The following is a 25,324-nucleotide window of genomic DNA, read 5'->3' as shown; positions in this document are numbered from 1 at the left end:
AGTCAAAGGATACAAAATAGTAATGTTAGAGAAAACAATAATAAAGTAAGAAAAAAAAGGATAAAAAAAATTAAAGAATGATAAGAAGTATGAAAAATAACCATGATCAAACTATTGAAATTTTTGTTTATGCTACAAAGAAGAATAAACACACTATGTCATGTGAATGTAATATGAAGACAACTTATATACTTGTTACAAGTATATAGGTTAATTCAAACTTTGGTACAAATTGAGAATGGTATGTTATGTTTGTATTATCCCTTTCTTAGAGAGAAGTAACAAACTAATATATTGTAGGTTTCGACCTAATAACATAAAAAGGCAAATTATTTATCACATTAAATTTCGTTGTCCAAATTTGACAGGTTACCGAAATATCTAATTATTTGACATTTACATTTTACGACAAAGAAGTCATTTATAAAGGTTGATTGTTCATTTATTTCATTTATATATTTTTTCGTTAAATCATTTCTGAAATTCATCACAATGTGATTTTAATGTACCTTCTACAACATATTATATTTTTCTGGGTCTCACGTGCAAACCACGTGTTCAGGACTAGTGATTAAAAAAATAGCAAAGACAGATAATTTTTATATTTATTCAACTTGTCTCTCTTGTTAGTTGTAAAAAGTTGTTGATTTAAGGTAGAAAAGTACATACATAAATGACCCGCTTATTCATGTGTCAAAAATTAAATGGAGGATTCGTTTGATTTGATAAAAATTTGGGGTTGGAAAAGCGATATACTGACAACAGAAATATGGATGGCTATTGGAGCGAGCGAGTCAAAAGCAATCGTTATTACCGAACGAACACATGAAGAATAGCCCAGATCCGAACACCACTGCATTACTACTTGTCACGAAGACCAAATCAACACCATGGACGCAAAGTTGAAATTATACCACATAAACGATCTGTGTATTATTCCGGGTGACAATGTCTTCCTAGATATCATACTATTTCTCAAAGCACTGTTCCAAACAATGGTGTTATTTCATTTCCAAATGAGATCAGAATCTATTAGAATGTACATACATATAAAATGGAATACAAGTCTGAAACCTACACCCAACTCATTGAGCTTCAATTTGCTACACCAAAACTCATGCCTCCAAGCATCATGCACTTCTAAATGGAGCACATCACTACTCATGTACTGGAACACTCCAATACAGCATTAACTTCTACTCCTGGCATCGTAGATATCATCTCTAACTTCTATAGATGCATACTGTACATGTTAGTGTTACCTCTAAGTATTTACTTACATTCACAGGTGCTGCCTTAACCTGCTACTGCTTCTTCTGCCACTATTACTACTCTTCATTCCACTACCCCAATCTTCATCCTCTTCATACTCTTCATCCTCACCACCACCCATCATTCGACCAGATTTCCTGCTTCTTCTTGGAGCAGCGCGTTTCCTTTTAATGTTCGCCGTGTAGATTGCATAGTCCACTGTATCTTCCTTCAAGGCATTCTTGAATTCCTACCAACAAAAGATGAAATAAATGCTAAAAATGGAAGGTGGCGACCAATGGCACATGATCATATAAAATGCTTATCTATTTGAATAAGCCAAATTACAAACTGCATGCCCTTGATATGCAACACCAGCAAGAAACAAATAAATGCATATGCAAAATAGAGTGCAGAAATGAAAGACAAGTCTCACATATTTAACCATGACAGCTTCAAAAGTATAGGGTGGCAAATCATCTAGCAGATAAATGTGTGAATAATTTGTCAAGGCAAAATATAGCAACACATAATGGAATATGTTTGTTCTCAAGATCTGAAAACTATCAGAGAGAATCAAATATGAACGTTGGTGGAGACATAGATAGAATATGTTACTGCACTCAAATTACCTGATATCTCCGGACAAAGTCTTCATAATTCTTTGGGTGCTCAATGTTAATTTCATTCACATTGAAAGGAAGACTTTGCTTTGAAAGACTTTCCCCAGGTTTTAGGGGATCATTTGGAGAATATGCCTGATGAAACCAACCAATATGAGATAAGTATCATGAGATGCCGCCAAGGGTTCATTTACATAGTCTCATGCACAACTAACAGCCAATTCAGAAAGCCAAACCTGGCAACGGGCATCATTTAGATCATACAGAATCTTGAGGTGCCTCTTTAGCCTCAGAAGTAACTGTAAAGCACCAGCTGCCAGACACTCCACCTGTATAATACTCATATTTGTTAAACAGAAGAATCGAAAAAGAGACTTAACCAAAAAAGAACTCATCAGCTATCAGTGATGAAAGTTAGGAGGGACATGTGGCCTATAAAAAAGACAACAGTTAAGCTTGTGACATATCTCATGTGCTCTGCATGCAACGCCACACCATGCTCATTAGACTCAGTTTGATGGAGAGAGCATACCTGGATCATCTGCAAATCAGTATTTGATATGCCATGTGGATTTAATGATGCCAAATGGGGCATATATGGCTTCACTGATCCATAATCTACACCAACATGGTCACCTTCCAACACTTCCTCAACTTTTGTGCTGGCAACCATTGTTTCAGTCTGACACCTAATAGGTTGATTAGACTCTGTTTGAATGCCCCCACTTCCATTTAATTTTTGATAGCCTGCTTGTAAGAATTGTAAAAATCCCTTCATATTTGCCTCCACCGTGCCAGCCCTAACTTGAATAATCCGATTTATAGAATAGATCAAATAAAGGGGCTCATCAGGCGATGTGAATGGAAGCGAAGCAAGGATTTCAGTGCAGTATCTGGAAGAGGAAAAATACAATTCAGTATCAATAGTCCAGATTAGTACAAACAAAGTAAATATTGAAACAGTAACCAACTTCAGGTTTAGTACACCGGATTGGTGCATACATCAAAAATGGGCCCACTAAATCACCCCAGCTTGGCGTATCAAATTTGCGCACAACTGAGGCCATAAATTTGTTCCTTGAAATACGATTTCCACGGATGAGCTTGTAGATTCGAGATACCCCGAGCCTTGCATGGGTAAATGAGCCAGGCTCTGACTTTCCTGACATGATACCTGGAGCTTTGGACTGCGGTTTTAAACTTTGAGAATCACCTTTATTCATGGCCTGTATGAACATAAATGACATTTGTAGACCATCACCAAGACGACTCTCAAAGAAGGATGGATACCTAGAAAAAAAAAACAGCAACGTTAACATAAACTCATCAATATCAAGAGGTAATTCTATAACTCTAACAACAAAGAGAGTGTACTTCTCATTCATGTTCATCAACAAATGATGAGCCAGCTTTGAGTTCACCTCCTGCGGATCTGTTTCAAGAGCTATCAAAGAGGGAACACAGGTAATAGGATGAACAAGACCTTGACGCAGTACAACTTCCACAATCTGCTTGAACAAAATCAGAGGTTGATTAGAGTAGGAATCTACCCTGTAGTTCGAATGGGTAAAAGGATTGACATAACTTTGAGAATAAATAATCCATGCTTTAGAAATTAGGCATCGCATAGAATTTCCAAATAAATGAGGATCGCGTAGTCAGGTAAATGAACACCAGCAGTAAACTGACCGGCTCTTACACTAAAATGTCCCCTAAGTGGCAGTGGATGCAATCCATACAAGCAGCTTAATGAATCATTTTTTACAGGAAACGGAAACTAAAAAATTAGGGAATTACCTTAAGAGAAGACTGACGCACTTGTTCATTCACATCCAGGCATCTTTCTAAAATTTTAGACCAATACAACTGAATTATTCCCCCACAAATGTTGGTATCACCAGCCCCTGCAGCAACAGGCACACTAGGGCCACCAACTGCTGTGTTAGCAACTTCATTCTCGCTTGCATTATTTGTTCCCATTTGACTTTCAGCATCAAGAAGATACTCATACATGTTTTGCAGAGATTGCATCTGGCCGACAAATGATTCAGTATACAGCATATCATAAGTGTGAAACAAGAAGAAAAGAAGTTACCTTGAGCCGTGTATCAGTATTAGAAGAAAGTGTGGCCTCCAAAATTCTTCCTACATCCTTTTCCAGCATGCATTCAGGGCGAGCAATAAAAACATAGCCCAGTGCCTGAAAGTAACATAGTTGCATAGGTGATGATTATGACATACATGCAGGACTTGAAGGAAATAGGAAGTCTCACCTGCAATGAGCGGACCTTGATAACAAAGTCTTCGGCCTGAAGATATTTCTTAAATAGGTTGAGGCTGCTAGAAACATGTAAGTTGTTACTGGAAACAGATGCATGCAATAATGAGCTACTGTAACGTATTAACAAACCCAGGCAGAAAAGAGACCGGCCCACTTGCTGAAAGTGCTGAAAAAGAAATAAAGTAAGCAATAATGCCATACAGATCTTATAACAAAATACAAAGAGAAACATCTGTTTTTTCCTAGTAATGACCAGAAACTTCATGGGGTTTCATATACCTGCTTGTTACTGAAACCTAGGGCATCAAGGCGTTTGAAGAATAACTGGATAAGGTGTTCAACGATAGTTGAGCCTCTTCCAGCAACATTACTTACAGAGCAGAGGCACCTATAATTTTGTAAGCAAAAGCTTATAAGGAAAAAAGTGAATCATGGAATATGAAGTTGTGAAAAATATATGAAGGGAAATGGCTAGTCCCAATTTATTGAAAAGAGGGTATTAATGAAAGAGTAGATACTTGATGCAAGCATGGACAACTGTCAAGAAAGAATGCCGAACAATCATTTGCTTCAGATCTTGTTCAAGTTCTTCAGCAACACTTTCAGGAAGCTTCCTTAGTAAAGGCAAAACAGAATCAATCACAAAGATTATACTCTCCAAAAGCTGGGCAGCAACTCGATTATCAGCCTAACAGAAGCCATAAACAAAGTATATCATAAATTTGTTTGGAGTATTTAACATTTACAAGTACAGCAAAAGAAAAGTAGGAATCAGGTGGCCGTGCAGTAGCAGTGACTCAACAAGCACGTACAGTGACAACCAGGATAAATAGCTTTAGTATAGAGGTACATCCACACACTAATGCATACACTCCAGACTGATATATTCAAAGCTCTTAGTAGGACATAGTCGAACCATCTCGTGCCACCTCTCAGTTTTATCCTCTATGTGTGTTACTTGAACCATATTAATAATCATTTCTAATCTAATCCAATTTTAAATGATTGTACAACATGATTGAACAATCTCATGTGAACTCACTTTATCCTCTATGGTGTTACTTGAACCTTTTTGATAATAATTCCTAATCACGTCCAATTTTGAATGATTCATCCCAACATTGCATTTCCACGACACCCCTCTTCGGGATTTGTTGCACCCACATTACATTGTTGGTATCACAATCGTTCTACGAGACTTTTCTTCAAAGTGCATTGCAGCCTGTAACACACTCCCATGTAAGTTACCTTATCTTGATTCTGAATTCATCTTTCCCTGTAATTCTATTTTCCAAGAAGATTAGCCTGTACATCTAAATTATATGCATTAAGGCGGCATAATCTCATACAAATCAATTCAGTTTCGTTCATTGAATGAAGGCTAAACTTGCATTGCATATATTCTCTTACTTTTACTTGTCATAAAACTTATTCTCCAGAGTGTTTCTCATGATCTCCATGAGTCCAAATTTGATAGAATTCCCTACTACAATTTCATCTAGTAGTGCAACATCATTTGCAAATGGCATAAATTACCTCACCCTATGTACAATCAGTTAAGTTATCAATAACTAAGGCAAACAAATATGGCTGAAAGAATATCTCTAGTGCAACCCACGATGATGGGGAACTATTCTCACACTTATGATCACTTGCTTAGTTACTAGTACATACTCTTTCTGTTATTTTTATATATGAATTTGTTTCTTCTGTTTTTCCATCGATAATTTTTTCTCAAGCACCCAAAAGAGTTTGTTCATACATCAATCATATACTTTTTTAGGTACTATCAACATTCAGCAAAATGTAACCTTTGTAGTAGATTTACCATGCATAAATCCCAACTAGTTCTCTGTCACCATCGCAACAACTGTATGTTTATGCTCTTATCATTCTTCCCAAAGATTCATTTGCATGAATCAAAAGTTCATTACCACTACCATTACATAGTTTTGAATATCCATTGTGTTTTCTAGTATTATCTGAACCTAGATATTCTGTCTTCACTCATTTGATAATTTTCCACTTCTTAACATAAGATTACATAGCTTGTTTTCAGAAAATAGTGTAAAACATGGTTGGTATAAATGATAACACACCAGTCTTCCCTGTGCTTCTTTATAAACCAATCGATAGGTGCATTGCGCTTGGAAGTTGAAACCCAAGAGCTATTTGTACTATATCCCTTTCAAGTTAGCACATAGACAAAAACACGCATTAACCGGTATTTTGTGCTTTTTGACCGAAACGAGCCTCATGTACTATATCCATTTCAAGTTTGCTAATATACAAACTTAGTAGTGCATGCACCAGACGCATATGAACACAAAGTGCACAGCCAATCATCAGTAGAAAAGCAAATTTTCTCACATAGAAGACAATAACCTAGAATCACTGTGGAGTGCCTTAAAAGCAATGTTTCTCGGACTCTTAAAAAATGTCAACAGGTGTGTGTCGGAATCGCCAAACGTAGTGTGTTTTTGGAGAATCCGACACAGGTGTGGCATCAAAAGTGAAGAGTCCACAACTAAGCTTAAAACCAAATAGATGCACAACCTGACTCTTCAAATAAGGTTGTAGCGTGATCACAAACTGGGAAGGATCAGAAGCTGGTGCACATAGAGTAGGATCAACAACACAAAAGGCATGCAAGAGCCTCATGTATGGTAGCATAAGCACCTCTCCTTCTCCCGTATTCATCTCTATCACCTGGAAGAACAAGATACTTGAACATTCTATTTACAAAAAAGAAGTCTAAACATTTAAGAGGCACCATCCAACAAATCAAATACCTGCAGTATTTTCTCAAGTAAGCACTTGCACATCAACTCGCAGCGCCTACGGACTGAGGCAAGGGACGCGGGGTTGATACCGACAGCTTTAGCAGATTGTGAAAAGAAATCAAGGGCTAAGTTGCGTTTAATCACAGTTACAAGAAGTTGAAGACTGGGCATCCTTCTCAGCATCTGAACAATTTGCTCTGTTTTCTTAGCCACCTCAAGTGGAACAGAACTTCCATCTCCGAAATAATGATGTTGTGAACCAGAAGGTTCTTCAAACCAAAACTCATAAAATGTCTTGCAGACCAGGTCCTATATGTAAGAAAATAAAACAGAATCTAAGGATTCCTTGTATGGTTCTGGAATCTGACCAAATAAAATTGTCCACATCAAGATATAGAAAGGTGTCATCCTTTTCTGCTATAAGCAAAAGGTTGTCATATAAAATGGAACATGAAGTAACAATCTGAGGTTCTAATTTCACACTAATATAACCCAATCTTTTACTTAACCTTCACCTGTTACTATATTAATGATTTTTGTATATTTTCGATTGTATTTTTCGAAAGTAAATCTTCAATATTACACTTCTTCAGTCCTCGACTCTAAAATAAGTTTAAATACTTGAATCTTGTTAAATAAATCAAAGTTCAAAATTCTTTTAAAGAATCAGGCCACTACCCAGTCCATCCAACTGGAGCCTTTGTGGGCAGGACTGGGCCCCTACCCATGCAGAATGACTGGCTTGGGACTGGCCTATGAATCGCACCAAGAATCGTGTGCCTTGTTCTAGGTCAGCCACTTGTCAGGTCTAAAGTGTAACGATGATTATAGTCGATCATCAGAAGAACCTTGCACGTTCTACATTCATCTAGGGCAGATATTTTTATGGTCAGGGTTCTTGTATCACTATTTAACCAAAGAGAGGACAGAAGAACAAAGAGAATCAGCTCAAATGTTAAAATGGTAAGGAAATTGATATGGACTACTTCTACCTGTACACTGGATTCCTCATCATTAACTCGGGAAATAATTTCAACGCAAGCAGTAGTTAACTCTGAGAAGTTAGAATTTGAAGTGCACATGTCCCGTATGATTTTGATAGCACGCTTTCGCACGCTTACTCCAGTATCCTTTATTCTCTCCGCCAACTTCTCAAAGTACTGCGCAACCCAAAGACGCGTTAGGAGGACAAATATAGCCATCCTGAAAGTGTCACCACAAGCATGTTGGATCAATAGATCTAAATTCAATACCTTCAGACCAACATCAGGATATGAAGCAATATGCCTGCCTACAAGTTCCAACGCAGCTTCTCGGGCAGATATAGCAGAGTCACAAAACCTCCCTTCCACTGCTGTTTGGACAAGCTTATCACCCAAAACCTCTGGGTCAGCCTCAACAATGATACTAACCTGCTCTCAATTATGACACAAACAAGTAGAGCAGAAACTAAGTACTCCAGAAGTTGGAACAGAAGAAATCTAAATTTTAGAATGTTTATGCAACCCACTTACTGCTCGCAATGCCTTTGCACGAATTATTGGAGAGTTCTCCCGCAAACTTGCCTGTAAAGCATCTTATAATGAGTATAAAAGACTATGTGCTCGAGTAAAAGTGGGGAAGTGTTATTTCACCAACCAGAAGCACTTGCAGAATCTTGTCAAATCCTCTAGAAAAAGAACTATTCTGTCCCAATGCTAAAGTTATCTTTTTTGCCGACTCTCTTGTCATTAGCGAAGAAAGAGAACCAGAGTCACGCACAATTGCTTGTGACTTTAATCGTGCAACATAATACATGAACTTTTGCTCTGAATTAGGGTCATCTTTGTACCAAAGACAAAGATAGAACCTGCAATTGTTTTTCTTGTCAGGGTTATCAAAAACAGAAAGAAAAATACTAATAGCATTAAAATATCAATTTCACAGAAGCACTGACCAGCGAGTAAATAGATGTAAATCATCCACAGTTGCAGCATCACGGAGATAATTCAGTAGTAGCTGCTGAACAATCTCCAAATTTGTGATTGCCTCAGCAACTTGTGACATTTTTCCTGAGTTAGTACGGTTATTTTGCCCAGCATCATTGGACTGAGACTCGCATAGTGATTTCAGTACAAGAAGTTGCTTCTTGGAGATACACATCTGGCAATGAAAGCCGCGATTCGGAATATCATGACCCCTGATTCCAGTACAGTTAAGATGAAATAGTCTCTGACAACCATGGCATTGAACAAGTGATTTTTCAATCCTGGTATCCGAACAAACAGAACATGCATCCTTGGGAGGATTCCGGTCAATCATTTCCCCACTTCTCAACTCCTTTACTATCCAGAATTTCTCCTCCCTACAGCGGACTGCATCTTGTTTCAGCCTTGCAGCAATTGTGCCAAGAAGGTCAATGGCCATCGAACGAACAGAAATATCTTTAGATTTCAACCCAGCATTTTGAAGGAGTAAAACACAAAGAACCTGCATATAAGTGTGTCTTTAATATATAGCCAATAAAGAGGATTCGGAAATATAACCACATCTCTAATACCTCCAAAAGAGGAGCAGAGGCTGGATATTCAGGCAAATTCAAAGTAGTTAACAGATCAATGACAAGATTCTCAATCATTGTCTTCAACTCAGCTGCCTCCTGATTTTTTGTGTTTGTTAGACGTTGAAGAACACGACTCCAGAAAAGACAGCACGCTTCCGTGACTGACTCACAAGATTTGGTAGGGTAACTGGCATCAACTGAGACTTCTAGAGAAGGACTGTCAGATGATTCCCTCAAAACATCTGGAAGGTTTGAACTGCTGTGAACTATTTGAATTAAAAGAGCAGTGATGAACTGGATTTGCCTCTGCTCTTCATCAGGTAGAGGATAAGTTCTGGGCATGCGCTTAGAAGAGGGTAATTTCAAAAGAATCAGAAGTGCTTCATCCATTATAGAAGCACGATGCTGTGTGTATGCATAAAATATCTGCAAACTCAACAACACATACACAACTAAGTTCCACAGTAGATATGATTCATTTAGACTAAAAAGACAAACTTCAAGTAAATGAAGTTTCATTACCCCACTTATTAAGCTTATTGATTTCATTTGCAAAAGCTGGATGTTTTCAACCACAAATGTTGTGAAACAAGTCTTAATAAGTTGAATAACGCAACTGTCTGGTAGATGCTCTATAGTGCACAACTCCTTAAGAAAACCAAGAATCACATCAAGCTTCTGAAGTATATTACCAACAGCAGAAGAAACCCTACAAATTTGATAATACCAGCATGAGGTTATAGGACTTTTCATATAAGAGACCAAAAACACATTATCAAGGACACCAATATTTACAATCATACTTGTTTGATGTTGATTTCCTTGGTTTTGCACTCCTAGTAGATCTCTTCTTCCTATTTGGTGAAACAAAATCCCCATTGACCTCTTCATCTTCTTCACCTGGAAGCATATGAAAACATAGATATAGTCTAAGTAAAGGACTGGACTATATCTAGCATATACAAAATAGGTTTAATTTATAAGCCAATTAACAGAGACGAAACTGAACCCTTATACCTATCACACAAATGGGAATCAGAATTCACAGTTTGAAAACTACAAGATAGAACAGTGTCATAGAAGAACAGAAAGAAAGGAGTATGGTAATTGATAAAGCTAAAATGCTTTACTTCCCCAGTGATGATCCAAGCCATACTGAAACAATAAACATTAGAACTATTCCACAGGTTAACCCTTTCATATCATCGCAATTTTAGACTACAAGTTTATAACAACTAAGCCTCGGTCCAAAACAAGTTGGGCTCGGGAACGAATGGTCACTGTTCCATTTAAACTTAACTCATGTCATCATTACACCAAATAAAAATAAAGAGAAATAATAGGTTAAATATGCTTAAATAAATATAACAATAATGTAATAATATTAGAGGTCCTCTAAAAGACTAAAACCTATTCTCAACTAGTGGATATCATCTGGATCTTTTTCCTTGGTTGTGCCCTATCTTTACCTAAGTTTGCATTAATTCCAAGAAACTAAGCCAATTTTAGACTGATCTAATTAAATACTCATCAACACAAAACGATTCCAGAACATCGGATAGTTTCGTCACTTTCTCAGAAGGATTGTAAACAGTGAAAGCAAAGATCGGAAAGGTAGAGTGATGAGAGAAAAGGACCTGCAATAGTTATGGGCAGCACAGAAATTCAAAATATGGACTGAATTAGAGGTAAAATACTTCAGACTGAGGATTGATGGTTAGATCTAATTATATATACTGTATCTCCATCCTTTTTTAAGTTAGGAAAACTTCAAAACTCCTTTCTAGGGTTCCCAACCTATTTTTCAGCTCTGCAGAAGATTCATTAAACGATCTCCAATCAACTCAAAGGCAGACAATTTAATTCCAGACACCACCGAGAAGTTTCAAAATCATAAGATACCATTACACTAAAATTAGCTTTAACTTTCCTACATTTAGTATTTTGTTCAACAAGAACGCCTAGGGGTAAACACTTCTAAATTCTACTTCCTATGTATTCTGCAAGCTATAGAACTTCTCTCCATGTCATTTTATAATTTAATATGATTCTTTCGTTTACTTGACTTCACAATCATCGAGAAGTCAATTTTCTAATGACTTCAATAAATATTCAAATAGAGTCCTAGTACACTAATAATCAATAATCTAGTACTCAGAATTCTACCTTCAGGAATCCCCCTCTCGGGTGGTTTGTGCAGTGCACGGTACACGGGATCACTACCAAAGATAACATCCATAACTTGGTGCCGGGAGAACTCCACGATTCTTTCAATAATCTGGTATCAAAGACAAAGGTCAGCTTAAAAGTTAACATACTAAAAGGAGACGTGCAAAGATACCAACACAAGAATCAAAATGAAATCTGTATTTGTAATTTTCAAGATATATTCAATAAAGGAAAAAACAAAAAAGAGTTAAGAGCATACTTCTTCCTTATACAATTGCTTAGGCATCCCATTGTAAGCCATTATAGCTAAAGCTGCATGAATGGACTCTAAAGCACAGAAAATCGATGACACAACCTCTGCATCCATCTGCACAACATGGGAAAACCAAAACCTTATTATTAACTATGGCCATGACAATGTTATTACGATCGTTAACAAATTCAAAAGTGTGCCATGTTGACAAGAGCCATGATTTCCAGACAGTGGCATGACCCACTACCAGCCCATAGGTAACAAACAGAAAAAGGCCAGTTACAAGAAAATAATGGAAGCCAAAGTCAGTTTCAAAAAAAAATAATGGAAGCCAAAGTCGGTACTTGCAATTTTTAACTGGAAAGAGAAAACTATATAGGAAACTAAAGAGGCATTATCTGTACTGGAAGTCTAAAGAATAACATGAAATGCATAATTGCTAACTTACATGTTCACTATCATTAATTGATAAACCTTCTGCTCGATGAATCTGGTGATCTAAGACCCTAAGAAATCTTACTAGATTATCAACTGGAATCGAATTCAGTGCTTTCTTTGCTCGGATGGATGTGATCTCCCTCAGAACAACTTTAAGATCTGCCACAGACACTGCTAAAAATTCTCTTTCCTCCCGCTCCTCACTAAAAATTTCTGCCCTGCCACAAAAATCTTCCAACATCTCACAAAAACCTGCTGCAACTGCATCTAATGACAGGAAATATTCCCAATTCATTGAATAGCCATCTAGAGAGGTAAGGAAAAAGAAAGTGCAGTGACGAAAAGGGAACCTTGACATTCAGAAGCATCAGGGCCACTTGATAGTAAGGTGCTCTCCCTTCCTTTCTTCTTGACTTTTGGTTTCCTAGAAGATGCAGTAACATCCTGCAATCAATTGCTTGATTTTAGTAAACACAATGACTTAGCCACTAAATCGGCCGTTTTCAAACTTACACTAATAACATGGTCGTGCTGATAATTGTGGATCTCTACAGTGCCTTGTTGTGGAAGTTGGACAGCAGGTACACTCTCAAGAGAATTTGAATTAGCCTTGCGACTTCGTGCAGTCTCCTTAATGGGGCCTGAGAAACTTGAACAATGTGCTATATAGTAAACCTAAGTAACATCAAACACTTAATGAAACATCTCACTCAAATGCAGAAATAGAGAAACACTTCTACAGAACCCAAGACAATAACATGTTCTAAAGTAAATCCCATGATTAGCTTTTCTGTGGATGCTGATTATCCGTTTACAGTTTTGGAACCACCACATTTGGAATGTAAACTTTTGAAGACAATTCTTTGACTAGGAAATACAATGGCCAAGCTGCTTCATATTTTGGAAGAAGTGTCTTTGAATCGTGACACTTCAGATTCTCTGCTAGGAGGGACAAATACAGGAAGCTTTATCTTTTAAGTCTTGCTACATATGGCTAAGCAGAAAAGAAACAATTCCCAGAATTGGTTTCGATGAAAATATGCAAATCAAAAGCACAACCACACAAAGTGGCAGTTTTTGCGGGAATTGGCATATGACTCTTGCTTCATGAGGGGAATCACATTATGCGATAGACGCTACTTGTGCAGCAATCAGGAACAAAGGGAAGCCACTTTTCCTACACTGTTGGGTTGCCAATCAACTTTGGAGCATGTTCCCAAGTCTGTTCAAAGTGAATTTTCTGATGCCTCACTCTGCAATGAGCTACTGCTATGTTGACGCTCAAAGGAAGAAACAAATCACTGAGAGTATTATGGAAGACTATACCAGCTGGCATGGATTGGGTACTATGGAGAGAGGAACTCCAGAGCTTGAGGGAAAGGCAACTACTGTACTGGACTTGAAGTTCAGATGTTTATGTATGCAGTATGCTGGCACAATGGTGTAAGCTCCACTATGTGGATGATACATACAAAATGCTAGATTTTGTTACTTCGCCGTGGGACTAGAACCAACTTTTTACAGAGGTTTTCCCTCCTTTGTTTTGAGCAGGGGACTACTACTCTTATAAATCACCATCCTGGTGTCTGAGTCCTGATACTGTTAATAAGATCTCTCGCTTACTGATCAAAACAAAAAGGTAAATCCCAGGAGTAAAAGTTAAAATCAAAATCTTGTTACTGAGAAAGAATTCGAACAACCAAGCCAAAACTTTAAGGCAATGGGTGGATCTGCATAAATCGTTTTGGAAACAGTTACACTTTCATGAGATACCAACATCCAATGGAAACGTGATGACTTCAGATGGGAGTCTATCATTGTGAGCAAGGAAGCATGATATTGAGTCGATTTCAACATAGCATTTCAAACATTCTTGTCATCAAATACAACATGATTTTCTTCAAGTACAAACTCAAATCATCCAAAACAAGTAAACAACTTAACCAGAAACAAGATTTAGCCCTTGCAAAAGAATGAAGAAAAATATGGGTAAAATACTAGTTGGTGCCACAAAACAGATTAGCAAAAGGATGCTTGTACCATGAGCACAGTCAAAATGTAATGTACTTCAAATAAGAGAAAAGACTTGTACTTCTGCACAGAATTCAATTGAGCCAATTGGACATGTAAAAATCCAACACATCAGATAGAAAACAATGAAATCAACTTTATAGACCTTGTTTACCTGCATTTATTAGAGCAAAGGCTTCAGAGTTACAGTTAAGCACTTCATTATGCAGGTCAAGGTGTCCCACAAAGCCATGAGATTGTGAACTTGCATCAGCTCTAAGGTTCCTGCATATAAGGATTGATAAAGTCAAAGATACACAATGTAGAAAGTGTTCTCCTTCTACTTTTAAGGTGGGAAACTTGCATCAGCTCTAAGGCTCCTCCATATAAGGATTGATAAAGCCAAAGATACACAGAGTGGAAAGTGTTTTCCTTCTATGGTCTACTTTTCCTTCTATGGTCTACTTTTAAGGTGGGAAGGTGTGGGGTACACAAATTAGGGTAGAAGGTTAGTACTCCCTCTGTCCCTAATTACTTGTCCACTTTTTCTTTTTTAGTTGTCCCTAATTTCTTGTCCATTTTGACAAATCAAGAAAGGACAAACTTTTTTACCTATACCCTCAATTAATTACTTTGAAAAAGGTAGAACTTTTTGAAAATCTTAAGTTTTTTTTTGTGAAGGTTAATTGGTATTTTAAACAAAAGGAGCACCGATAGTGTGCTCCTACATAATTACATCAAAAGTATGAAGGAACAGCCCAAAACAAAATCTATCACCTATATCCCTTATAAATTGTCTAAAAATAGGGTCGTCCCCTATATATTTAGGTATAGAGTGGATGCACCAAAAGTTAAAGGTTGCCAAACAGTTCATCTTTATACTTTGGAAGGGAATGCTCTTGTTCTCAAAACATCTCTAGTTTCTCTCCTTCCAAATTGTCGACCAGATGCAAGCAGGGACAATCTACCATCTATCCTTGTGTCCTGACTGATTTCCATCTCTATTGTGGCAAGCAAGCATGCTACTACTTCTGAAGTATGCCTTGGCATGGCCCATCCAATACCCCTCAGATTAGTGAACCATTGCCATAATTTTTTAGTCACTTTACAATGCAGAAAAAGTTGATTTACAGTCTCTATTTCAGCTTCACAAAAAAAACATCTCGAGCATAACTGCCTTCCCCTTTCATAAGGTTGTCCTGAGTCAGGACCTCTTGATTTGCAACTAGCCAAAGTGAAACATGCCACCTAATGAGGTAGCTTCCCTTTCCAGATCATCTTCCATGGCCACCATTCCTTGGTTTCAGTAGAGATATCCAACAGCATGTAGGCTGTTTTCACAGTGAACTTGCCATCTTTGTCCAACTTCCATAACAATATGCCTTCCTCAAAATTGAGACTCTAAGCTTGTCCAAGGTAGGTATTGTAGAACTGAATCATTCTCTCCACTTCCCATGCATTGAGGAAGAATCTTCTGAAGGACAGATTCCATGTCCATTTTTGACCTCTGAGGTAGTAGCTAGCTTCTGGTGATTGAGGTTGTAGATGTCTAGAAACTGTTGCCTCAGAGGTGTTTGCCCCACCCATATATCATTCATTCCAGGTCTTTCTGCCATTGCCCTCTTTGATCACAGAATTACCCCACATTTTTTGCCACTGATTTCTGGTAGTCCTCCATACACCCTTTCCATAAGGAGTTTTCCATTTCCTGAGTAGTCCATGGTCCTTCCTTACCATATCTTGCAATGATGATTTCCTTCCATAGGCCCTGCTCATCTACCAGTCTCCACAACCATTTTAACAGAAGGCTCTTGTTTTGGGCCTTCAAATTCTTAATTCCTAGACCTCCCTCTTTTTTGGTTATAATGATAGCCTCCCACTTGACCAAATGATGCTTCTTCTCCCCTTCAGCATTAATGTTTCTCCTGATAGCATCCAACTTTTTGATGATCTTCTCATGAATGGAAAAAGAAACATTATGCTTCTGCCACCCAAAGATAAGTATTGACTTCTCCAGTTAACTAGCTTTTTTTCACACCTTTCCAACATAGAGTTCCATATGTTCATGGACTTACTCTTAGCTCCCAAAGGCATTCCAAGATAGGTGGTGGGAAGCTCCCCTATCTTACCAACTAAAATGTTTGCCAAAGTACTGATTTGTGGAACTTCATTCACAGGATGAAGTCCACAAACTGCTTCAAACGGGATGAAGATAACCCTTAGGTGTTTTAGTTGTTCCTTCCAAGGTGTCATCAACATATTGTAAATGGAAAATAGACACTCCCAGAGAATTTCCTTCATTCATAGTGAAAACCCCTGATTCTGTTATTCACATGAGCACTCTTAAGCATATCACTTAAACCTTTCATGGCCAATATGAAGAGAAAGGGAGAAAGGTGGGCTCCTTGTCTCAGCCCTCTCACGGAGGGAAAAGCCAGTTGGAGAGCCATTTATCAAAACTGAAAACTTGAAAACTTCATTGTAGTTATGCAGAACCTTATCCATTTTATCCAGGTGTTGCCAAACCCCATCCTCCTAAATGTTCTCCACATATGTCCCAATTTAAGTGATCATAAGTTTAGTCTATGTCTAGCTTGCATAGAATTCCTTGAACTTTGGATCAATATCTCATGTCCACACATCCATTAGCCACCATAATTGCATTCATAATTTGCCTACCCATTATGAAAGTCATTTGTTGCTCATCCACTAGCTTTGGCATAACTTTCTTGAGTCCCTCTGTTACAATCTTTGATATGATTTTGTAGATATTCCCAATCAAGTTAATTGGCATGGAATCTTTCAATTCAGATGCTCCCAACTTCTTGGGGATCAGGGCTATGAAAGTGGCATTGAAAGTTTTTTCGAAGTAGCCCTGATCATGAAAATTCTTGATAGAGCTACCACTTCCTGTTTTATCTCTTCCCAAAACTGTTTGAAGAAGGCCATTGTGAAACCATCAGGTCCTGGGGGGATAGCCTTATCCCCTGCACATTAAAACACACCGTTTTTAATCTCCTGCTCTTCAAATTAGGCTTGCAGAGCTGCATTATCTTCTTCATCTATCCTGGATTGACCTCTAGGGTTGAACTAAGGTCTCTATGTAAAGTTTTTGGTAGAAGGTAGTAACTTCATCTCTGACCTCAGCTAGTTTAGTCACATTGGAACCATTGATGATCAATTTATCAATGTAGTTATACCTCTTGTGACAATTAGCAATTCTATGGAAGAACTTTGTATTCATGTCTCCTTCTTTGAGCCACAAGGCCCTAGATCCTTGCCTCCAAGCCAGTTCCTCTCTCTTGGCATTTCTTCAAACTCCACTGTCAATACTGCTCTTAAATAGGACTCATCATCTGATAGGATTCTCTAATCTAGTATCATTTCCAGCTCAACTAGTTGGTTAAGGATGCTCCGTTTTGCATACCTTGGTTGCCATGTACTATTTTACTCCATCCTTTCAACTTGACTTTCAGTAACCTCAGCTTGCAAGCTAAAATATAATCCAGTTTTCCCACATAAGTTACAGAGTTCCACCATTCTTTAACTCTTTCTTTAAAGTCTTTAGTTTGCATCCCCCAATTCGCAAACTTAAAATTAGAGGTTGATCTCTCCCAATTACCACATTCCAATAACAGTGGATTGTGGTCGGAAGTTACTCTAGGTAAGATTGATTGTTTGATCTTTCTAAACGCTATTTCCCATTCCTCATATATCAGAAATCTATCTAATCTTGCTGCAATATCATGTCCATCCCCTTTCCACCCTGTGAATCTGCCATCTACAAGAGGTAAGTCTTGCAGTTAAATGTCCTCTATAAATTTAGAAAATTCTTCCATCTCCTTGTTGAATCTGCTGCAGTTTTTCTTCTCAGATGGGAATCTCACAACATTAAAGTCTCAGCCACCACCCAAGGTCCGATTAAATCGACCCCTCACTGCCCCCAACTCTCCCTATACTTCTTCTCTTTCTTCTCTACTATTTGGGGCATAGACACCTGATAAATGCCATCCCAAATCTTGTGCTTTCCCTGTGAACTAACATGTGGTGTTGTAAGCCTCTACTTCACATACTTCACCCTCCCAGATACTACTATCCCACATGATAATGATACCACCTCTTGTCCCCATGCCTCTGGGTTATGCATATTTCACCTTCCTATTTGCCCACAAATCTTTTACAATCCGACTTATATTATCATTGATTTTTTACTATTGCAAACAATATACATCTGCCCTCATGTATTCACCAAGTTTTTGATTTGCAGCCTCTTACTTGGGTCATTGAGGCCCCTTACATTCCATGAGACTATTAACCTTTGTAAAGATCATCTATAAAGCATCCCCTATACTCCCTGTACCATAGCTCACGAAATCACTTTTGGTTCCAAATTCTTGAGTTCTTTCAAGACATTTCCTACTGGAGTTATAGGAACTATTGCTCCCAAACGCCTTCTCAATAGTTTGTCTTTTACTGTCGATCGCCATAAAGAGGTCCAAAGCCACCTCTTCACATCCAATAAAATGTACCCCAAATTCTTTGCTGATTCTGATTATGTTTTATCGGACCAATTAATATGTTTTGTTGGACCCATAAAGACTTTCATTCTCCGTTGATGTATCAATTCCATGTTCATTAGAGTTCAGTGGTAAAATATCTTCAATTGTGCCTTCCCCCTCTGCCTTCTGATCCAATTTCATGTCGCTTACTATTTGTATCTCCTGATATGTTTTTTCCTTTGTTTGGATAATGGACATATCGTCATCATTATTCAGGTCGGCGACAAACACGACATTGTTTTCCTCGTCCCCCAATTCAAATAGAGTTAGGGCACCTTCTCTGCCCTGTTCCATTAGAATTCCGCAGTTTGCTTCTATTTCATCACGCAAAGGCTCAAAAAACCTTCCACTGTCACTTGGCTTCTTTTTTATTTGAGATGCATCTTTGTCTGTTGCTTTTCTGCCATCTAGGTCTCTGTTGGACTTGTTTGAAACTCCCGTATCTTGATTTCCCAGTTCCTCAAATTTGTTATTTGTTGTTATACGAGATAGTTTTGCTTGTATATCGATGTTAACTATGTCCAGACCTTGGGCTGCATTATTCTTCTGTTGTTGCCTTTTTGGGCCTGAAAAATTTGGGCCCAAATTTTCCTCTCTTAAGCTGGCCTGCTTCAGCTAATAAAGTCTCCTTTCCTTTCTATTTGCCTCACATGTAGAGTCACATGATCTCCAATTGGCAAAATAGTGTGATGGACCCTTATACTTGTATGCATTTGTATTGTGAACTCTTCTACTTACATGTTTGTCAATTAAACCCTTAAACTCAATAAAAATACAATTTAACGAACTATTCTGACCATTTACCAGACTTATGTGGCATTAGGATGTCTGAGTTGGCAAAATTGTGTAGCTACTCGCCTCAAGAGGCGAGTTAGAAGCATTTTTACTTCAAAAATTATTAAAATTTATAAAGAAATAATTTTTTCACACCATTAATTAAAAATCCTTACATCTTCACTCTCATCTCCATCCCCTGCCCATCCCTCGTTTTTTTTCTCTTTTTGTTTCCACAATCTATTGTTTTTTCTCTTTTTGTTTCCATAATTTATTGCAAAATATAACTTTCTCTTTTTGTTTCCACACCAATTTCCACTCATTATACCAATTTCCAGTCCACCACTTCACCGGCGGAGGGCTGGTGGTGCTCTCCGAACAACACTAATACGCAATAGTGTGTGTGAGAGAGAGGCGTGAATGGTAAGCAGAGAGGAGAACGAGGTGGGTGGGGTGCAAGGATCTAATCATGGCGGCAAAAATGGTGATTGCAGTCAGGATGAAAGGCGAGAATGGTGATAGTGTTCGGCTAGATCTGATGGTTGGTGTCTTAGGTTGTTAGTTTTGTGGAGGCTGAAAGAGGAAAGAAAAATGATGAAGATGTGCGGAGAAAATGAAGATATAAGTGGTATTGCCGAAAAAAATGGCGACGGCTTTGTTTGTGAAACATTGAGAATAGGGGAGAACGTAATAGAGTTTTCTGTAAAAAAAAAATATAATTAATATTTTATTATATTCCTTTAATTAAACAATTTTGATTAATAATTTAAAAATAATTATGACATGGCATCTATATATGTGATGTGGATATGACATGTCATGTATATAAAAGAGAGCAAGCTACACACATCGTTCGAGAGGTTTAAAAGACTCATTTTAATTGAGTTTACGTGTCCAGTTGACAAATGATTAAGTAGAAGGTTCACAATAAAAACGCATACAAGTACAAGGATCCATCAGACTATTTTGCCATCTCCAATTCAATCTCCTTTGGAACCATCTTTCCATCACCCTTCACCTTGATGCATGCCGTGTGATATTTGAGAGTTGTTTCTTCCTCTGCTTCGATGAAACCCCCACAGTGATCTCCGATAAGCTTGAAGACTTTCTGGGACCATAGGTTTAGGGGTAAACCCAATACTCTTATCCACACCCAGTCTCTCACTACAACTTCCAGCCAGCAACCTGTGATTGGACTCCACCACTCTAAGTTCAGATGCATCTTCTTCCAAAACCATGTTCCTGCCATGACGTGCTCTGCAGCCACTATACATGGTTCCTGCCATGACGTGCACTGCAGCCACTATTGCGGGAAGCTCGAACAGGAAGTGTCCGTTGTTAATAGCGAAAACGCCAACTACTATGGCTAACTTCCAAGAGTTGCAAGCCCACCTTCTTACATCATTGAGGGTTGGTATCTCCCGAAGTGTGCTCTGGAATTTACCGACAATACATCTCTTGAGGAGATCTGTCTTCGATGTCGATGTTACGCTCACCACATTTAGGCGGTCACCTTCCACCATTGTGTGCACCTTCTTCGTGGATTCTGTCGTCCATCTATTGTTCCTTACTGCCTCCTTAAAAGATACTCCCAGTGCCTTCTCTTTATTAGATTGTGTTTTCTCATAGGTGAATTTTGCTATTTTATGAGCAATGTTTCCCCAACTTGTGTTGTAAGATGATTCGGGTGTAATGATGACTGCTTTGTTTTGTCCTTGAATAGCAATAAACCTGATATATCTGCCATTTTCATTGTATATAAGTGTGCAAAAGAAAATTGATTACAAGTCTTTTACTTTCATCTTTTCATAGAGTCACCTTCAACGCCTCAATAAATACTAAAATCAGCCATCTCAAGACTTCAATGTGAATCTTCACTCTCCTCATTAAATTCCGGCGACGTTCAGTCCACTCGTACCATGTTTGTGCTCCTTCTTTACATCTGGTGATTTCATAAGAATTGAAACCTGCGTCATAAAAGATGGTATTTTCCCTATTGACATGATTCTGGCCAAGGTTGCCGGAAAAGGCCCCAGGATGTGAGGAAGTATGACTTGATGATGAAAGTTGGCTAACCTCAAAAATCATGTTTGAGAGCATTTTCTAAGAAATTTTCTTCTCTAATCTTGAAGATCCTAAGTTTTTAATTCATCTACTTCATAATTAATAGGGTAAAATTGTAAACTCACTATGTCAATAATCGTTTTCTTAGTAGGTGTCTCAATTCAAAAATGGACAAGTAATCATGGACAAAGGGAGAAAGTAGGAGTGCATCTATAATAGTAGGTAGAAGTGTATCGCCATACTACTCTTGTAGTTTCTTGTTATTCTATTTATGTTGCTATCTGTTGTTTTGTGTAGTTTGATTATAGGATTTTTCAGTGTGAAAAGTGACAAAAAGCGCGAAGCCTGGCAAGGAGCAAGGACTGCGCTTTTATGCTCTGCATTGAGGCGGTGCTTAAACAACAAGCGCTTCAGTAGGCGAAGCGAGAAGCACGCTTAAAGCAAAGGCGACAAAAAGCGTGCTTAAGCATTTTTAGGTTCTTTTTTTAACTTCTATATAACACACTTGTCAGCTGCAACTCAAACATTTCCCTTTTCTTCTTCTCTGACTCAAACATCTGAACATATGTTGTTGCGACTCACATGATAAGTTCTTCCTCTCTTTTCTTCTTCCTCTTTGGACTGTCTTTCAAGCTTTCAGCAACCACTTCAAGGGCTTTCTTGCCCCTGTCATGATCTGCTTTTCTTTAGTTGTTTGGTTTTGTTGTTTGCATTTGCTTAATATGTTATGATTACGAGGATTATTGACAGTCTTTTATTTACTTTTTAATTTAAGAATTGAAAGATTTGCTTAATATGTTATTTCTATTTAGTTCTTGGTTATTTCTACATGCATATTTGATATTTTTTATTTTTGTACTAAATATCGCTTTAGTAGAAAAAAAAGTGTGAGCTTCGCTTCACGCTTTGGTGAAGCAAGCCCTCGTCGCTTTTTTCGGCTTCTCACTCTCCACTCTCCAAAAGGCTGAAATTTTTGTTTTAATAATGTTCTGTTATTATTTGTTGTTTTGGTTATTATCTATTGTTTCTTGTACTTCCATTACGTCTTTTTCTAAAAAAAATCCTTGAACCAAGGACTACTGTAAACAATCTCTCTACCTTTTAGGTAGAAGTAAGGTTTGTGTACACTTTACCCTCTCCAAACCCCACTCAAGGGGACTACACTGGGTATGTTGGTGGTGGTGATGGTGGTGGTCTACTTTAAGGTAGGATGAAGGCCTAACATATTCAACTGGAATGATGTCTTCCTATTGTTTGATCTCGTATAGATTGGCTTAAAAAAGTAGCTTTTAAGTCAAAAATAAAAGTAAGGAGACCTATTTTTGGTTTTTAAATTTTTTTAAGTCATTTTTTAACTTATTTTAAGTTATTTTTAACATTGCCAAACATATCTAAACAGGCTCTTTATCTTCTCCTCTACTAGATGGTTGGTCCGTTGATCCAAAATAGCTTGTGCTTCTAAAATTAATTCTTCCTCCATTTCAATTTGCTTTTTCTACTTACCTTTTTGGTTCATTCCAAAAAGAATATCTCTTTCTTTTTTTAGCAACCCTTTAATTCCAACTTTTCACATGACATGTTTAAGGCCATACGATTCAAAAGTCCTCTTTACTTTCATAAACTCAAGTCAAAATAAGACAAACAAATTGAAGCCGTGGGAGTGACTAGTAAGAACTGCAATTTTGAGTTCACATATAATCTCTTATTCTCATTTTTCCCACTCAAGGACCTTCAAGTTTTTGGACGTCTCACATTTTCAGGCCAGCTAAAAAGATCCAGTTTTTCAATAAGTGTTCTTTGCAGCCATCAAAAAAGGGGTTAAGAAAAAATAAATTCTACTTCATCAGCAACTATTTCTCCCACCTTTTAACCTGGTCGTGAAATCTTTCTGGACAACATATGTGGATGGGAAAATAGAGAAACTGAGTTGAGCAACCCAAACTAATTACAACTTGGCAAGAAGAAGAGGTTGCTCAAACTAGGAAAATTAACTAACTTGATCATTTGCTCATAATTATCAAATGATACGGCAGAGCATCTTGATACTATAGATATAGAAAGCTTACAGATATAATAAACTACCTAGAGACCAAAAACCTTTCCGGCTATGCATGAATCCTAAAATGAGGATAAAATTTATTGGTTAAGTGACAGAACATTCAAGGAATTTGGTTTTTCATTCTTAGAATCAGGGTGTGCTTGGGTTGAAGGAAAATATTTTCCATGGAAAAAAATATTCTCCTCCATACCAAACACACCCTTAATATAGAAGAAAAGCACACTAGGAAGTTAAATATGAGGTCCATCAACTATTTGAAATGCAATTCCATTTCTGCCTATTGGTGAATTCCTATAACTCCATTTCCTCTTTTCTCTGATTGTAAAATGACCGATTTACCACAAAATATTTAAGAAATTGATACCACTTCCTAATTGCAACCCTGTAAGTTAGGATGTGAAAGTGCAATACACTCCAAAAGTTATATGAAGAACCTGAAATAATTAATTCCTAAAAGGCGGAGTCGTTCAAACTTTGAGATTTTAGATGAATAATTCTAGAGGAGGGTCACATTGATCATTTTACAGCTACTGACAACGAAGATTGAAGAAATTCATCTGCACGTTACACAAACTCAACATGTAATTCTACCAAGTCAATGTTGCAAAGCCTAAAAATTAAGCAATTTCTAAAGCCAGAGAAAAGAAGCGTTGAGCATGAGTAAAATTTAGACGAAAAATATCTTCAGAACATATGTATACAAGACTTGTATTGTGTAATTAAACTAGGTCAATATTCCAAAAGGTAAATAAATTTATCAAAAAGAAAAAAAATTACTCACAAATAAGAAATGTCTGTATTGTGAAGCAGATCAGCAATTTTGTTAGCGTGAATGAGTATGTCACTCCGATTCAACGATCTGGATTCACTCCGCTCGTCAAACAACCTAAGTTGGTGATCGAGTGCGCCGCAGAAGACAGGAAGTGACGGCAAAGGCAAAGACGGGGCAATTTCAGAGTGCACTGTATTCGATAAACTTATACCTTGAGGAACACCACTACTGCCACTTGAATTCGCCATTGGAATCGGCTTTCACACAGTCAAGTTGTAGGGAACTGAAAACAGGACAAATTGAGATTTGAGAGTATGAATCTCAGGTTTTTCAAGTTTGAGGAAAAGCAGAAAGCCCTAATCGGATAAACAAATGGCGGGGAAAGAGCAGTAGAAAAATTTGGGATTTTTTTCAGCTCAAGTAGTGGTAGTATATATTATATTATACAATACAGGACAGGAATAATAGTCTATCTTGTCAAGTTACGAAAATACCCTTTCAGTGTTCACATAAACGTTGATACTGTGTTTGCGTACCATTTCTTTTCCTTTCACCGAATTTTTGTACTAATTTGTTGGCAAAAGTTGTAATTACAATATTAATATCCGTTGGATCAAAGGGAAAAGTACAGTGCAGATTTGGAAAGAAAAATTGCTTGTGTTACCCATTCTATCTATGGTTTAGTAACTGTGTAATATATAATTGATTTAGTTTGATTATATTTTTACTTTATATTTTGTTTTTAT

At 37.5% G+C, this 25,324-nt stretch overlaps 1 protein-coding gene across 5 annotated transcripts; it reads right to left on the bottom strand.

Annotated features, from left to right (window-relative positions):
* Window positions 1-908: 908 nt before the first annotated feature.
* On the bottom strand, window positions 909-24,998 carry LOC107014471 (sister chromatid cohesion protein SCC2). Of its 5 annotated transcripts, none has more exons than XM_027915993.1 (28): window positions 24,588-24,997; window positions 14,526-14,635; window positions 12,854-13,002; window positions 12,691-12,784; window positions 12,351-12,601; window positions 11,909-12,016; window positions 11,647-11,758; window positions 10,284-10,380; window positions 10,003-10,189; window positions 9,478-9,906; window positions 8,875-9,407; window positions 8,577-8,787; window positions 8,453-8,503; window positions 8,192-8,350; window positions 7,931-8,098; window positions 6,948-7,247; window positions 6,712-6,864; window positions 4,674-4,843; window positions 4,435-4,543; window positions 4,148-4,321; window positions 3,970-4,074; window positions 3,672-3,905; window positions 3,249-3,382; window positions 2,877-3,164; window positions 2,407-2,767; window positions 2,111-2,203; window positions 1,884-2,009; window positions 909-1,501 (listed from the first exon to the last, which is right to left on the bottom strand). In XM_027915993.1, the coding sequence occupies exons 1-28, from the start codon at window positions 24,824-24,826 to the stop codon at window positions 1,283-1,285; spliced, it is 5,364 nt and encodes a 1,787-aa protein (XP_027771794.1). In that variant the 5' UTR covers window positions 24,827-24,997; the 3' UTR covers window positions 909-1,282. The 5 variants fall into 5 exon arrangements, 4 of the variants coding, with proteins under 4 accessions (XP_027771794.1, XP_027771793.1, XP_027771796.1 ...); XM_027915992.1 differs by having other exon boundaries at window positions 12,351-12,607; window positions 24,588-24,996; XM_015214394.2 differs by having other exon boundaries at window positions 1,283-1,501; window positions 12,351-12,607; window positions 12,854-12,981; window positions 24,588-24,826.
* Between the last annotated feature and the right edge of the window lie 326 nt (window positions 24,999-25,324).

Source organism: Solanum pennellii, chromosome 3 (assembly GCF_001406875.1).
Source record: "Solanum pennellii chromosome 3, SPENNV200".
In the NCBI taxonomy this organism is placed as follows: Eukaryota; Viridiplantae; Streptophyta; class Magnoliopsida; order Solanales; family Solanaceae; genus Solanum; species Solanum pennellii.
Note: the sequence above shows the minus strand (reverse complement) of the source record. Positions and strands in the feature narration are given on the sequence as shown.

Bases quoted from the DNA above. Each gene is read 5' to 3' on its own strand.
- LOC107014471 (XM_027915992.1), bottom strand. From the start codon at position 24,826: ATGGCGAATTCAAGTGGCAGTAGTGGTGTTCCTCAAGGTATAAGTTTA. The intron at 14,636-24,587 runs GTGAGTAATTTT...CCTTATATGCAG, and splicing joins AATACAGACATTTCTTATTT to GAACCTTAGAGCTGATGCAA. The intron at 12,608-12,690 runs GTTCCCTTTTCG...TCCTGTCATTAG, and splicing joins TGATGCTTCTGAATGTCAAG to ATGCAGTTGCAGCAGGTTTT.